Below are 16,067 nucleotides of genomic sequence, written 5' to 3' on the forward strand. Positions count from 1 at the left end.
AATAAATATTGGTTATGCTCCATGCTTCCTTCCCTTACAAAAAAAAGGCATAGTGCAAGATGCATTATATCTTTGCCACTGGTGCAATGACATTGCTTCTGTGTTCTGCCTAATTTGATGGCAGATCAAAACAGTCAGTTTGGAGCAGTTTTGGAGTAATATTGCATTTTGGAGCAGGATGGTTTGGAACAGAATGGAGCAATTGAAGCAGCACTTCCACCCCTGTAACTGTGCGGAACACACGGGCAGACAGAGAAGACGGACATGGCACTGTCTCGCAAGTGAAATGTTTAATACAGAAAACAGGTACATTTATAATCTCAAGATATGTGCAATACGTGGGGGAGGGGGGTGTAAACTGAAAACTACAATAGAATGGGCGATCACCGACAGTAGCAAATGAAAAGTGTGCTGCCTATCATACAAGTGAATGGAGAGACAGCTGATGCAATCCCCCCCCCCCCTTTCCAGATATGGAAGGCCTCAGAAACTTCCAGAGTTAATTAATTATGATGACAAAACAAACCATGAGTTTCATAAAAGAGCAGCTTATGCAATGAGCTCGTTTTTTTAATAGTTTTTCCCTTTCTTCCTGTCCACATGCAGCACTAATGTGCTGATAGGTACATGTCGGCGGGGTCACCAAAAGAAATGTTTTCGTAGATGCATCCCGATACAATGGCCCATCTGGCCAGTATAGCAGTAATTACGTAACAAAGACATTTTGTAAGCAACCCTAACCTCATAAGGCACACCAGCCCGTAATATAACTGCACTTCCACTAAATTAGGAATTCTAAAACTAGGAATAAGGAAAGTAGAGAAACTAGGTTGTTTCTGGCCCTGTTACTTGAGCCTTTTCTTTTTTAGTTCTAGAAGTGCTGGATGATTGTGCAGAATTAACTGAAATATTTGAGCTAGGCCTCTTCATGTGTGAAGGGGCCTGGGGCCGGCGGACCTTAGGGTCTGCGCAGCCTGTTCTGGGAGTGGAGCTACTTCCATCGAGGTTCGCGGTGGGTCCTATCCCAATCTCCACATGCAGCCTGGGCGCATGCCCAAAGCCATTGTGACAGTGCCCCGTTGCCAGCACTTTTTACTACCCTCAAACTATGTGCAATGATGCATTTCAACTTCACAGTTTTCGGTGAGATTCTCATGGTAGGCACACTTGGCCCATGTGAGTTGATCTCGAGAGGTCTGCGAGCCATGGCCATATAATTGATAAAAAGACATTAGTTTGGCATGTACGATCTCGATTTGATCTACCTTAATTCCACAGCTTCAGGCACTATGCTCGATTCCAAGGTAAGGTCAGTGTGCTTCGTTGCTGTTCCTTGGCTTTCCTGCCTGATTTTAATTCTACACACATTAGTGGCACCTTGGTCTATCAGTCTTTCCAGGAGTTCTTGTTCACTCAAGTACTTAAGGTCATCATCTAAAATGACTCGCCTAATCATGTTCAGTGAGCGGTGTTTGGCGAAAGTTACTTCACATTCTCCAAAGCATGTTCCTGCTGAGAATTGTTCCATGCTGGTGATTATGTAGGATTTCCAGGAGAAAGTCCCCATTCGTTAGTTTCTTTACTTGTAGTCCTGATGCATTGCTTCTGTCACTTTGAAAGGCAAAATTAGTCTGGCAGTTTCATCACTGTGCACCCTGCATAGGCGAAATTTGTTCTCATTTTACAAAAAGAACATTGAAGTTTCATCACCATGCCCCTTTTTCAGAAGTTATCACTTGAGAGTATAGATGCAGCCATAGGAAAAACAGTGTTATTCAGCCATGGTGGCAGCCACCCACCACAGAGCTCAACAAGAGGAAGGGAACTAAGTCCAGCCCATGCCAGCTGTCCACAATATAATTATAATCAGATATGGCACAACAGTGGGTGGTTCACCACACAAGATTAACCCTAGCTGCCTAGAAGAAAGAAAAAAACCAAGAAGGAAGGAGCAGACAGGAGAACCATGAGAAAGAGGACAGGACAGGAAAAGACAACTGGGCATTTGCCCCCGGTCGAGTTAGCCGGTTGTGCCATCTACGAGAAGTCGAATCCTCACCAAGGGGCCTTAAAAGTCCAAACACTCAGTATAGGCTGCACTACCAACATTCCATTGTCCCCGGACATGGCAATGCCATGCACGGCAAAGCGTGGGTGCTTTGGGTTCCATGATGTCGCAAAGTACACACGAACATCTGCTTTAAAAGGTGCCCCTGCAGGGCGGACTAGAAAAGCTCAGATATATATTTCACATCCTTCAAATTTCGTATTGGTGCTCTATCAACTGCTCTATAGTGGCCCATGATATAGGCACATGATTATATAGTGCATACCCTCAATTGATCAGCTGAAAATTTTCTCCTTTCCATATTCATCCAAAGTAGAGTACACACCTGGAGACCACATTTGTCTGTCGTTCCATTCGGCTGCAATGATGTGTAAGCAAACCACGTGATAAAATAAAGCTGCCACCACCACAGAAAAAAAAAAAGCGGGACAGAAGTGAATAAAGCATGCAGCATATCTGGGCCAGGTAAAATGGCTTGTTGGGCGAGTTGGTTGAACATTATTTTAAAACAGCGCTAGAACACGGACAGATAAGTACAATGTGTGTTTGTCTCTTTGTATCTGTCCGTGTTCTAGCACTGTTTTAAAATAATGACCAAAAGATAAAGCAACCAGCGTTGACAAACGAGACAAGAATGAGAAATCAAACACCAATGCTGACAGCTGAAAATTAGGGGTGTGTGAACATTCAAAATTTTTTAATATGAATCACATATGTTAATTATTCGATTTATATTTGCATAAAAAAAATTATATTCAAAATGTTTAAATATATTCGAAAATTTTTGAGTACACCGAAACTTGAATTCACCACAGATTTCCTTCACCGCGCTTCACTGCAACGCTTGACCGTGTGAGCCAATCGGTTTCTGGCAGTTTTTTCAGGCCCATTCGATAATTCGAGCTTTTCAGTTAATTCCGACATTTTTTCTGCACCCTTGAAGGCCGAATTAATAATAGTTTACTGTGTAAGTTCGTAACCTACGCATACATTTGTAACCTACAACATTATGTGGAAGACCACCTGACATAGAGATCACCGAACATCCACTTCAACCAAGTCATACCAAGAGAATCCTGCATAGCTTAATTAGAGCTCTGGCTTGGCATCCAAGAATCCCAGAGGGTTCGATTGCCATCTCATTTTCGTATATCAAGAGCTACCTGCGTTAGGAGCTCCTGCCAACTTGGCCATGCCAATCGGCCTCGTGATGCTCCACAAAAAAGCAAAGCTTTAAGCTTGAACAGGACGGCAGATGTGCGAGATATTGAGTGCTGCAAGACAGCCTAATAAAAAGGAAGTGTGTGTGAGGCTGCCCAATGCATGGACAATTTTTTGCCTTTGATTCATTGTGACCGATGAGTTCACTCTACTACTGACATTGACAAAGTTCAGGAAGACCAACATCCTAGTATGTATACATATACATACATACGTCCGCTGACCTTCCTTGTGATCGTCCATCTTGTGACCAGTGTGCACACCCCTGCCGATGAAAGCTATTTGAGGAATGAAGAAACTCCCCAATGGTAGCTGAAGAATAAGTAGGAGGCCTCCCTAAAAACTGTGCCCCATTTGCTTCTATATAACTGCACCAGCAGATATTGAGTTATATTACAAAGCCACCGGGCTTTGCCAAAGAATTTGAAAGGAAAAAGCAAAAAAGCAAAGCACCTTTCAGTGCATCCCCCTCTAATCCGCCAGTGGTTGAGTGGTCCAGCCAGGTGGCCAGAAAAATGTTTTAGGGGTTAGATCTGCCCCAAGGACCTTCTCTTGCAGCAGTGACGACACCTGGTGAAAAACGTGCTAAGCAGAGAAATAAGGAAAGGATTTTCTGCTCACTGTGCCCATCGCAGCAGCAGGTGCAAGCCTGCATTGAGCAGCTCGGCCCAAAAGGGGGGTCCACCGGCTGCCAGGGCAGTGGCCATGGACCGCAGGCTCAACTCCACGTGAGCCTCCAGCAGGGCCAGGGGCACCGGCAGGGGAAGCACCTCGACACTGTGCAAAATGACAGAGGGCTCCATTTAGCCACCTGTGTCACTGAGCGTAAGATAGACAGCTGACCTGCACAACTCGGCAGAGACCTGCAGCGCCGCCAGCAACACTGCAGTGGGGTGGCCCACAGAAGAAGACAGCTCAGACAGGTGGCGCAGCATCAACTGCAGCAGGTGGCGGCTTGCCCGGAAGCCACCCCTGGGTCGTATGTGGTAGGAGTTGCATTCAAATCGAGGAGGAGAAGCATAAAAGGATGCAGGGTGATGCTGTGGATCTGTGCAAGGACGGTTCTACAAGTCTGTCCAAATGACCAACTGTGTATCCACACTGGATATTCAGACATGTGGATTTCGACAAGGATGGGCTGACAAACCACACATCTGCAGCTGCTGAAAGATTCAATTCAAATCAGTTCTTTTCCCTAGCACAGCAATTTTAAGGAGACAAAGGTCATTCCACTGGAACCCAGCAAGTTTTCCTTCTAGGGCTCTTTCCTTGTTCCTGAACCAGGATAAAAAATTGGGCACTTTGCCTCTTCTTGCATCTATCACCAAAGCGAGTTGGTATACTATTTTGCCTGGGCAAAAGCATTGCCTCCTCTAGAGAACAGCACTGACAGTGCAATAGGTGAGATGCAGTAATGACCATCCTGGAATAGAGTGCAGAGGTATGAAATATTATTTCAAAAACAGGGTATTTTTAAAACACTGCCAATCGTATGGAGCTGCAGGTAAGAAGCCCAACCCATAAAAATACTGCAGTTAAACAAAACTTGTTGAAATATTTGTCTCATTTCACTGAGCTTCAGTGGAAGCGGCCAGTCATTAAATGTCAGCAAGTGGTTTGTAGAAGAGTGTGACAACATATGATACGCCTTCTCGAAGGTAATATATTTTTCACCACCCCGATAAGTCCCTCATATAAAGCCAGTCATAGCCACAAAAGGCACTGGGCGTTGCTCCAGATCCTGCAAGCATTAGTGCAGTCCAACATGCTGCCAGGCTTGCACCATTCCCTCACAAATACTGCTGTTCAAGGGATGCAAAAGTCTGAAAGCATGATAAATAATAAACAAGTTGCACATAACAGTAAATGACTGACACGACCTTTGTTTACAGACACAGGCGGCACTGATAGATTGGAGGCAGCCATGTTGTCTGAAACACTGCGCGGTTCTCTTCCATCCTGTTGCAATGATTTGAGAAATGCTTTTTGAACCCAATGCTGGTTATAATGCAGAACTTGAAAGACAATATTGTTACAGGGCAGCAAGCTGATGAACACAGAGAAGATATACGATGACCGTGAGACGATTTGTAATCAATCGTAGCGTGCCTAGCTCAAGTGCTCCTGTCCTACCCACTTCTTGCTAATCTGTAATATTACCCGGGACCACCGAGCGATTGTCCTGATCGAGACCGAGGAAGTTTGTCGATGAGATCTATGGCATGACGATGGGCGTGATTGGAAGCTGAAGAAGAAGAGGAAAGAAGAAGACAAAGGCTTGCCGCCATAATGATTCTCAGATGAAGCCTGGCACAGTATGCTCTCCTGCTACAGGTTGCCAAAATATGATGGCCAAGGCCCAGGCACACACCGCATAGCATGAACTAGGGGATGTACTCATATGTGGTGTCGTCTTTGGTCAGTGGGGTTTTCTGGCCAGCGTCTCGGCAGTGGGGTCATGAGGTCAGTCTGGTCTCTCGCAGTGTCCTGTGGTCGTATGGGTGGCGTCTCGGGTTAGTGGGATCATTTGGTCTCTCCTTCGTCGTGTCTTGTAGTCGGGGTGGGGGACGGGGTGGAGGCACGGCAAGGTCGCATCGGGTCTGGCAGGGCTGGGGAACAGCCAGGCGATGCGCTCTATGGAACCTGCTGCCGATGGCGCAAGCAGACGCTGGGTGCCGAAGCTCCGGGCCAGGATGATGATGATGACATGCCCCGCACCTCCATCAAAATGTTACAAGGCAGCAAGCCGATAAACACAGAGAACAGAGAGATGATGTCCGATGACCGTAAAATGATTTTTAATGAAGCGCAGCATGCCTAGCAAGAGCGCTCCTTTCCGTGCCACTGCCCGCTTCTTTGCCCGTAACAATATCAGTAAACAAATTTAGCGCATGAGGCAGCATGTCGACATACACGAGAAGCTTGTGCAATTTAAAAAATCTCCCAGTGGGCAGAGAAAACCCTTTGGAGGGGGCATTTTTAATATAGTGATGGTGTCACAGAATAGGCGGCATCCATTAATTTGCCCACGTTGCATTTATACACATGTGGAATTGTTGTTCTGTAAACCTCATATGTTCACGGGACCTGTATATGTGACCATCGGTAAGGCGCGCAAGAACGCGTACGTGCACGTTGCCTCGGAACAGTATAGCTTTCCCTGTGTTAGCTACAACTCTCTCCATGCTCGAGCAGAAGAGTACGTGCTACCTGTGTCGTACGTTCCCCACTCAAAGTCACCCCTACTACGTCCAAAGTATAGAGCTTCCTTTATATATCTATTTATTCCTTTTTCCCTGGCAATGTGACCCCCAGAAAAACCGAAGTTAGGGGCGTACGTGACTGTTGTTTTTGTTGTGCGTTATGTTTTTCAAACCTAAGATAGCGGCCATGCAGTGCTGAAGTGTGGTGTGTGTACGTGCGCCTTCCTCTGTGAGTGAACTAAATTGTGCGCTCTATGTGTGTGTTTTGTTTCGGACCCCGACCCTGCGCACAAGGCATCGTCGACAAGGGTTTAAAAAGGAGCCGCCGAGGCCCCAAAGTCAGTCCGCCCAGTTGGCTCCCAAACAAGGAAACCCGAGCTGCCGCGTGTTCCCGGGGGGTACCCCAGCGCCGCCGCCGGCACCGCATCCTCAGGCCGCAAGCTGCACCGGAAGGACCGTCGCCTTCGAGTGCCGCCCGTCTGCGTCGTCTCAGTGGACTGCCGCCACGCTCCCCGGTCAATTGTATGTTCGAAACTGCTCTGAACTTTCTTTCCCTTACTGTTACTTGAATTGTTACTTCCACCCCGGAAAAGCATGACCCTGTATACGTAATTCGAAGTATTTAATTAGATTGTTTCTTCACTCATGTTGTTGCCTTTTAGAATGTTAATTGCTGCCCTCTAAATGTTTTGTGTATTCCTTGTTCTCAGCCTATAAACCTCTTCTTATTGTTGTTTCAAGTCAACGCGTCTTCGTCTCATTTTCCACATTTGCTTACCGGCTACGCCGGGCATCGAACGACCACCCCCCTCTTTTGTCATGTCTCGGTGATGACCTCTGGTGATTACCGAGCGCGTGACAGATGGCCTTCAAAATGGCATTGCGTGCTTTGTAAAAAGCAATTCTTTAAAGCATCTGCCAAGATTTAATGGCCAGCTGCCCTCGCTGGTTTTCTGTGAAAAAAGAAACAGTTTTCACCAAGTATTGCTTACATATATTTTTATGGGCCTCCCTCCTGACTAGTACCCCCCATGCATTTTGTAGTGCTTAAAAATATTCCCATCTTTGAAACTACATCTCATACTATCACAATCTGTTCAAGGATGCTCATGGTTCCTCCTCACCAAAGGGCGACATTGTAGGTGCACTGTGAAATCAAAAAACTGCTTTGAAGACTTTAGTTTCCATACATTCTTATCAGCTCTAAGCCTACATTGCATCCCCAGTCTGCTGTAGCATTTTCGAGCACCCTTCTTTTTGTAATCACAGCACTGGCCTATTGGTAATTTTCACAAACTACAGGCAGTGTCGCAGTGAAGCCAAAATGGCGACCTAAAGAGTGACTCCATCTGTGATCAGTCACAAATGCAATAAGTTTGCTAGATTAATGATTGAACCGTGTTGTTTCATTCAAAGTGCAGAATTTTAGCTTAAAATACTTTGCTTTGCAATAAAGAAACACCAAAAGACTGGAGATCGTCAGTCCGTGTCTGTACGCGTTTCTCTTCAAGCGGAGCCACACACACCCAGTATATCTAGAAAAACCCAAACTGGTGGTCAATTTATTTACAAAACAAATTAGAATCCTTACAAAAACAATAAAATGGCGCATCTTTTTGTACACAACTGTTGATATAAAGCCACGCTTCTACCAAGTCATACAGAAGTGCCTATACGGGGCAGCGTGTGGCATTCAAGCCTCCTGGATTCGGTTCCCATCTCACAGGAGTTACCAGACACCGGGCTTCAGCAAAACCAGCCGTGTCATGCGGTCTCGTGAAGTCTCACAACTGGCCGAGCAAACAGTACCAGTGGCATGCTTGTGGTCACTCACTCACAGTGCCAGCACCGGGTTTTTCACTAAACAAAAGCTGTTCCGTTAAAGTTCTCTGGCCATGCCAGACCGCTCAGAAAGACACGGGTCACACTCTAATAGAGGACAAAGCCAGTTTCTGAAATGTCTTTACAGTGATCCAAATGTCAATATCTGCATATTAAGAAGGAAACTTTTGTGAAGAAATCAGCTGCGTCTTCCTGGCGCACACATCAAACGTCTCTCACGACAGGTGCTGCAGAGGACATGCAGAGGCAATCCTTTTTCCAAAAGTTAGAGAGAGCATTAAAGACTACTTGCTTGAACTTCATTGTTTTTACCAATGAAGACGCTCCGGTGGTCAGTAAAGTAGTGAGACTTTGTTTCCACTTTGGCGATAGCGTGGTTTGAATCAGCAGAGCTTCGCTGAAGCATTAGGTCTAGACTGCTTCCCCATTGCATGGTAGTACAGTTGAACCCGGATATATCGAACTCGAAGGGGATTGCAAAATAGTTCGATATATCGATAATTCGGTATACAGAAATCAGCTTGAGACGCAGCTTGCAACTGTGAAAACTGATACCGTATTTGTTGCGTAATCAACCCTCTTGCATAACGAACCCAACCTCCTCTTTTGCCGCAAAGAATTTGAAAAAAAAAATAATAATAAAAATGTGTTAGTTTGTGCTGTGTCCCTTCGTTTTGGCCATCGCATTCCCAGTCATTTAATGGCAGCACGCCATTGGAGCGGGCAGAGTCTACTGCTACAAAATCATTGGAAAGCGTGATAGCAGCAAATGCTGTTAAAAGCGAACAGTGCTAAAAGTTGGTGTCATGATCGCAGCTGACAAAATACTTTCGTTGATTCATAGATGCAAAGATGGACGACTCTCGCAAAAAAAAAAAAAATATATGCCGCATCTTAACGTCCGCAGCTGCCAAGTATGCCACACACTCAGCACGACGACACAAGACGCGCATCGCATGTCATCCGCTGCGAACAGAGGGTTCACAACACACACTGAAGAAAGCGTCCGATGCTCTGTCTGCCGCAGGCTGAGCTGGCTTGTCAGCGCATGCGCAATGCGTGCGGCTGTGAATGAAGAGCGGAAAGAGAGGGAGAGGGGAGAGAAAGAATGGGGGCACGCTTGCGCTTCGTTCTACTGTGTTGTTTCCCCTCCCACGAGCCCAACGGCTGCATCGGCTGCGTCTGTTCCGTAGAGGCCGTTGCCAAACCAGTTCCCTCTCGTTCCTTCACGCACGTGGCTTGCAAACATCACGTGCTAGCACACAGCAAACGATCACCATAAATGTACGCGCCTTTGGGGAAAGGGTGCGGCGCCTAACTTTTCTCTCTCATTCCTTCCGCACGTGGCTTGAAAATGTCACACAGAAAACGGCCGAGGGTGATGCGATCGCCTTTGAGGAAGGCGCACTTTCCAGTGTGTGGTGTGAAGTTAGATATATCGAATGTCCAGTGAAATTGGAGAAATTGGAGTTCGATATATGATGCAGCTTTCCTATATTTTACATAGGATTTTCAAGGGGATATCCCGTCAGTTCAATATAACCAAAATTCGAATTATCCGGGTTCGACTGTATTCGGCTGTAGTTTGCTACTTACGGTACTTACTCGAATGTAACTAGAGCTTTTTTCATGATTTGTGGTCTCAAAGTCTACCCTCAAGTTATAATCGAATACTGCGATTTGGGTGGCTGAAGCAGCACAGGGGTGCAGCCATATTGAATCCGTCACCACTCGGTTTCGGTTTCCGCGGTTTTACAATGTTATGTTGGCAACATGAATACTAGAGAAGCCAAATCAGCCAAATCCCAATTCATCCATAGTCAAAGCGTTGCTCTTCTTTTTGTTGGCTCAGAATCACGTTGTACTCTTGACCGCACGCTTGTCGCATTTTTCGCGGAGAACAAGCGTAGTTACTTCTGTTGTTATCGCATTTCGCACATTGGCAACACGCTGTGCACGGTATGACACTCACCTCAAAGAGCCTATTGTGATAACAGAAGGAATCAGAAATTCTGCAGCAGCTCAACGGCTAGACATTACTAATCTACCCTTACGCTGGTGAGGATGTAGCGGGAGGTGATTTTTAAATGCAGGCCTGGTTGCAAAGGCTTCCGAATCGTTTGGGAGGGCGAGGGTGAAGAGGAAGACTGGGTTTCCGAGAACTCGGCCTCCTCCAACGATGACGAATGAGCGTTTTTGATTAGACTGCAATGACCATCAAGTGCTTATCTCGCGTTATATTCGCGATTTTATTTTTTCCCACTGAGCAGTATGGAAAGTCGCCCCCTCGCGTTACATTCGAGTAAATATTGTACATGCTGTGAAGGATAAAGCACGAATGTGTCAATGTAAGTTTATGAGTTGAAATTGCTGTTGCCAGCTACCAGCTGCATACTATATACAAAGAGAAATCACAAGACACTTCCCGGAACGCTCTACAAACGAACGATTGCATTACCATTGTGAATCTAAAGTTGGAGAAAGGTGCACCATTAAAGGTACACGTGTCATCAGTTAGAATGCTTGTCACGAGCTAGCCTGCAAATTGACCTAGAGAGACAGGCCATGTGCAACAAGAAATCGTTCAACACCATTCGGAACACTGAGAAACGGTTGCGTCGCAATTTGGATACGTTACCAGCCACAGTGGTTCAGCAGTTAGGACGCTCTACTGCTCAACTGGAGCTCCCGGGTTTGAACTCGACTGCCACAAGCACATTTTAATGGAGGCAAAACAAAAAAGGCATATCCATGGTGTGTAATGTCAGTGCACCTTTAAAGGTAAGCAAGTAATTGAACATATTCTGCAGCCCTCCGTTAGGGTACCCCCTCCTTTCACTTCCACCTTCCTTTCCTCGAAACAAATCAATTTCCCAAAGTTGCGGAAGGCCGACTGCTGGAAGTACATAGTAAATTCACATGCTGAATGGCATCCATGTTGTAAACTATCCTCAAACTTGAGTGGTAGATACATGCTTCATGCAATGCAAATCATATGATATCTAAGGAAGAAGCAGGGCAGACATTAGGTCACCTCTGACTGCGTTTAACTCCCAGCTGTACCCCTGGCTATCAATACGGCAACATGCTGCTGTCTCCTTCATGTGCCCTATCTCCAAAGCTCATCTTCCTCCTCCTAGTTGCACTTGCAGGTGTCTGGGTGAATCCACAACAGCATCAACTACTGGAATGCTGTACGACACACAGTTGCATCACAGTTTTGATGCAAAAGTCAAGAAAACTGGCATATTGTGAAGGCCCGCCAGTTACGTCGCATTAGCAAATAGCACAATGGAGGCAATGATGGGGGCCATACTGCTCCTCTCCCTTTGAGGCTAGGAATACAGGACCTATTTACTGTACATGCAGTAGTTGCCTTCACCGCTTCGGTGGCTAGATAACGGCTGTTATTGCAACACTATTCTTTTTGGACTACCTCGCGCTCCCAACCTAAGAAAACTTAGACTAATGGACCCTTAAAAACTGCCTCACCTGGACAGCACTGTGTGGAGCAGGCCAAGAGCGTCTGCAGCCGATTCACAATGCTTGGAGAGAGTGAGCCGGCTGGCAGCCATCAGCAGCGGCTGAACAGCTGCACGGAAGAAGCATGCAATGTAGTACACCCACAGCCATCAAGACATCAGTATCAGCACAACTCAGCCACTGCAGTGGGTACATCTACCAGGCGATTTTTTAAATATGACAGACTTTTGTTTTAAAATTATGAGATAAATGTCTGCTTGCATAAGTAGGTCTCAAAGCCAGGCAGACATCATGTACCTTGCAGAGCTTAAAGAAGAGATGATGAATTGACCAGAATTAACCAAACTTCATTTTTTTATTTTAAGACACAATATAACTGAAGGCTGCAAAAAAAAAAAGAGCGCAATAATTAAATTTCCCTAATTGACAATGTGGCTGAAGATACTAACATTCAAAAATACGAATCTGATAACTGAAATTTGCTTTGACATATTGCACATTTGTAAAAGAACCTCAGGACATGTACTGTCAGGGATGTCTGCCAGGGCATTGAATCGGAACCAGAACTGAACTGAAAACCGGAACCGAACCCGAATTTCCTCCGGACCCGAACCGAACCTGAATATTTTCTGCCTGCTTGGAACTGAACCCGAACCAGAACAAATGAGAGGAACCATTCCAAATCTGTTTGCGGTACAGTTCCGACCTACTTTTCTTGGTGACTTGGCTTCATTATTTTTTATTTTATCCCTGTTTGTAAAGCGCTCTTCTCGCTTAATACTTCCAAAGTGTCACTGCACACTGCAGACATAACAATATTATTGATAAATCGTCCCTTGGAAAAAGATGATAGCAGCAATCTCTGGTGCCGGGCTATCGTTGCATCCCGAATACAGGTGGCCGCTGCACTGCACAATGGTGGCACTCATGGAGAAAACTGCCCCATTCGAGAGCCTAGCTTCCTAGGCATTGAAACAATAGCATACAGGGTTGACCTGTCCTTACAGTAATGAGACTAGTCGTGGTGTTACGCGTGTATGGGAGCGATCGGTAAACCAGTATTGGGAAATGGTATAGACAAGTGTCAGCCCGTGACGTCAGTGGAGATGCAGCAGCGCTGGTGACAGCAGTGACTTTCGTGGTGTAGGCAAAAGCCCGAACCATCTGCATTGGATGCGCAGTGCTTACTGCGTTTGCATAATTCCCTATATTTTTGCAAGCTGTGGTACGGTTGATTGTGCCACGAGGCACAAAAAACAAAATGGCACTTGTTTTAACACGTTTCTTGCAGTCAGGTAAAGATGAGAGCGAAGGGCAGCGGTGTTGAGCGCAACAAGTAGACTTCGGTGATGGGTTACCTTCATGGCTAACGTGCGTTGCTCTTCTGCACTGCAACTAGATGAGTTCATTTGCAACCCTTAATTGTCATGATTACTTTTCGGCAGCACGACGAAGAGCGCAATAACAATAAACGCCTGCAGCTTGTGCCCGTTTTGATATACTATAAAGCCATAAGATGTTTAGACGTGATATTCCGCTTGCGTATGATCCCGCAGGAAAGCTGCGCTAGTTCCATTCACCTGCAGTGTTGCCCGTGCATATATTCACACAGAAAAAGCTGCTGCAAAGGTAACTGCAGTTACCTTGAGCGGTCACTCCAGCGCGATATTGCCGATATAACAAGCCTACAGACTTAATTGTAAAGTAGCTTTTCTTAGTTTTTACTTTCGAGAGTTCTGAGTTATTCTTTATCACAGGTTCTATAGTAACATCGTTATGATCCAGGCAGTACCACAGCGTTACTTCTCATAGTCTTAAATTTTCTTTTTGAAGGTCATTAAGATCCTGGCGAACATACAAATTAAATATCCATGCACCACCTAGCCCTGGTTGAGCAGGATATTTAAGTATATATGGTACATGGAGTTTAATGTCCCAAAGTGGAATCGGCTATGAGGGGTGTAAAATAAGCATAATAAATGACGCGCATTCGAATAAAAAATTTGCCAAGTATATTCAAAAACATCAGCAGATCGTGCAAATTTCGCTGCAAGCGATCGCGAAGAACGTTAATTTGCATCTGCACTCATGCACCTCTCCTAGAGAGCAAAGAGAAAAAAATGAGAGCATTCTCACAGGCCTTCATGTATATACAGTCGAACCCGGATATATTGAATTTTGGTTATATTGAACTCACGGAATATCCCCTTGAAAATCCCATGTAAAAGTATAGGTTAGCCACGTCATATATGAACTCAATTTCACCGGTCGTTCGATATATCGAACTCCACACCACACACTGGAAAGTGTGCCTTTCCCAAAGGCGATAGCATCACCCTCGGCCGTTTGCCACGTGACGTTTTCAAGCCACGCGCAGAAGGAATAAGAGGGACAGTTCGGCTAGGGCAGCACCGCGCCCATTCCCCAAAGACGCGCACATCTGCGGTTATCGTTTCCCGCACGCCAGCACATAACGTTTGCAGGCCATGTGCCTGAATGAACCAGAGAGAACTGGTAGGAACGAGAGGGGAAAAACGCGATAGAGTGAAGCGCAAGGGTGTGCACATTCTTTTGCCGAGCTATCTCTCTGCTTCCTCTTTCCCGATCTTCGTTCGCAGTAGCACGCGCTACGCATGCGCCAAGCCAGCTCAGCCCATTTTCAGACAGAACGTCTGATGCTTTCTCCATTTCTCGTGCATGTATTGCAAACCCTCTGCGCATGGCGGCTGACATGGCTATGACGCCTGCGGAAGTTAAGAAACGGCAGATCTATATTTTTCTTTTTTTTGAGAGCGTGGTCTATTCTTATCGTTGTGCTGTACGCGCGGCGTAGCGTAAGATATGGCGTTACGAAGCGGCTTTTTTTTCCTTTTTGCGGGAGTCATTTATTCTTGCATGTATGACTCAATGACAGCATGGAGTCAGCTGCGATCATGACACCGGCTTAAAGCATTTTTCACTTCAAACAGCTTTTGCAGCTACTGTATCACGCTTTCCAATTGTTTTGTGGCAGTGGACTACGCCCGCTCCAAGCGCGGCGTGATAAATCAAACCAGGCTTGTGCAATCAAACCATCACGGGCAGTCTGCCAAGTTCGCTCCCCGCCACCGCAGGAGCTATCAAAAGATAGCTATCAAAAGACACGCGGTGACGTTATCGCTGCGCAGCATCTTGGCACGCTGCCAAGAAATGAGCTGTGGATGAGACGACCGAAACGGAGTGTTACATGCAAGCGAAAACGCTGGCGATTTCTGCCGCGGCGACACAGAAACCTTGTTTTGAGCTGCCGCGGTCGCTCGAACGGCTCAGGGACGCAGTTCCAACAAGTTGGAAATTTTTTGCTCTGTCGCTGCCACTCGTCGCTGAGATCGCTTAATCGCTTGCATGTAAGCGAGCTGGCCTTAACGTTTTTTTTGTTTCCCAAATCCTCGAGTGCAAAAGTGGAAGGTGAGTTCATTATGCGAGTGAGTTGATTACGCAACAAATACAGTATCGTTTTTTCGGATCGTAACTGCCGTCCCAAGCCGATTTCTGTATATTGAATTACTGATATATCGAACTATTTCGCGACCCCCTTCGAGTTTGATATATCCGGGTTCGACTGTATTAACCTGTGAATGACCTTTATTATGTATGTAAGATGAGACAGGCGTCAAACGTGTTTTTTATCGAGCAGGCGAAAACAAGTTGGCCGCGCACTATGGGAACCATGTTACAATTACTAAAAGATTGAGTTCTTATTAAATATGAAATTCTATGACTTAAGTTGGTGGTAAAGTGAGCTAGAAATGTAATTTCTAGTTCGCTATATATAGTTGCCGATAATATTGTTCCTTAAGTGAAAGTGCTTGAAGCAGCTAGAAAGGCGCGCAGTCAAAAGTGTCGGCATTTGAAAACACACTTCCAGTCATTCACATCGTCATCCTCCTTGCATGCGCTAGGAATAGGCCCGGGAGTTGAGCAATGTTGACTACTAGTCTTTCTTGTACATTGCGCTTTCTCGTTTTAATTTAACTTAATCACTCACTGCAGTCGCCTACGCACCGTAGCCGCGCGCTGTTAAGGCCACGAATAAGGAAGCCAATGCAACGCTCTTCACCAGATAAACCAAACTTCAGGCATAAACCAAACTATTTCTATGCAGAAGCGAAGCTTACGCTTAAGTATATTCGCACGCGCGAACTGATTTCGAAGGCAGCGTTGCTTGGTGCAGTGTAGGCACACTGCGCTTTCGCCTACACCCCATGTCG

The 16,067-nt window shown here is 45.8% G+C and overlaps 1 protein-coding gene across 1 annotated transcript in view; it reads right to left on the reverse strand.

Annotated features, from left to right (window-relative positions):
• LOC146200454 (uncharacterized) overlaps positions 1-16,067 on the reverse strand; it is a 102,001-nt gene that overhangs the window by 50,167 nt on the left and 35,767 nt on the right. The window contains exons 10-12 of the mRNA XM_084592369.1: positions 11,827-11,926; positions 4,133-4,261; positions 3,911-4,066 (exon numbers count right to left, since the gene is read on the reverse strand). Of these exons, the coding sequence (XP_084448495.1) occupies positions 3,911-4,066; positions 4,133-4,261; positions 11,827-11,926 (385 nt within the window). The remainder of the gene's footprint in view (positions 1-3,910; positions 4,067-4,132; positions 4,262-11,826; positions 11,927-16,067) is intronic.

This window comes from Amblyomma maculatum, chromosome 2 (genome assembly GCF_055883805.1).
Source record: "Amblyomma maculatum isolate TAMU_Amacu chromosome 2, ASM5588380v1, whole genome shotgun sequence".
Lineage (NCBI taxonomy): Eukaryota > Metazoa > Arthropoda > Arachnida > Ixodida > Ixodidae > Amblyomma > Amblyomma maculatum.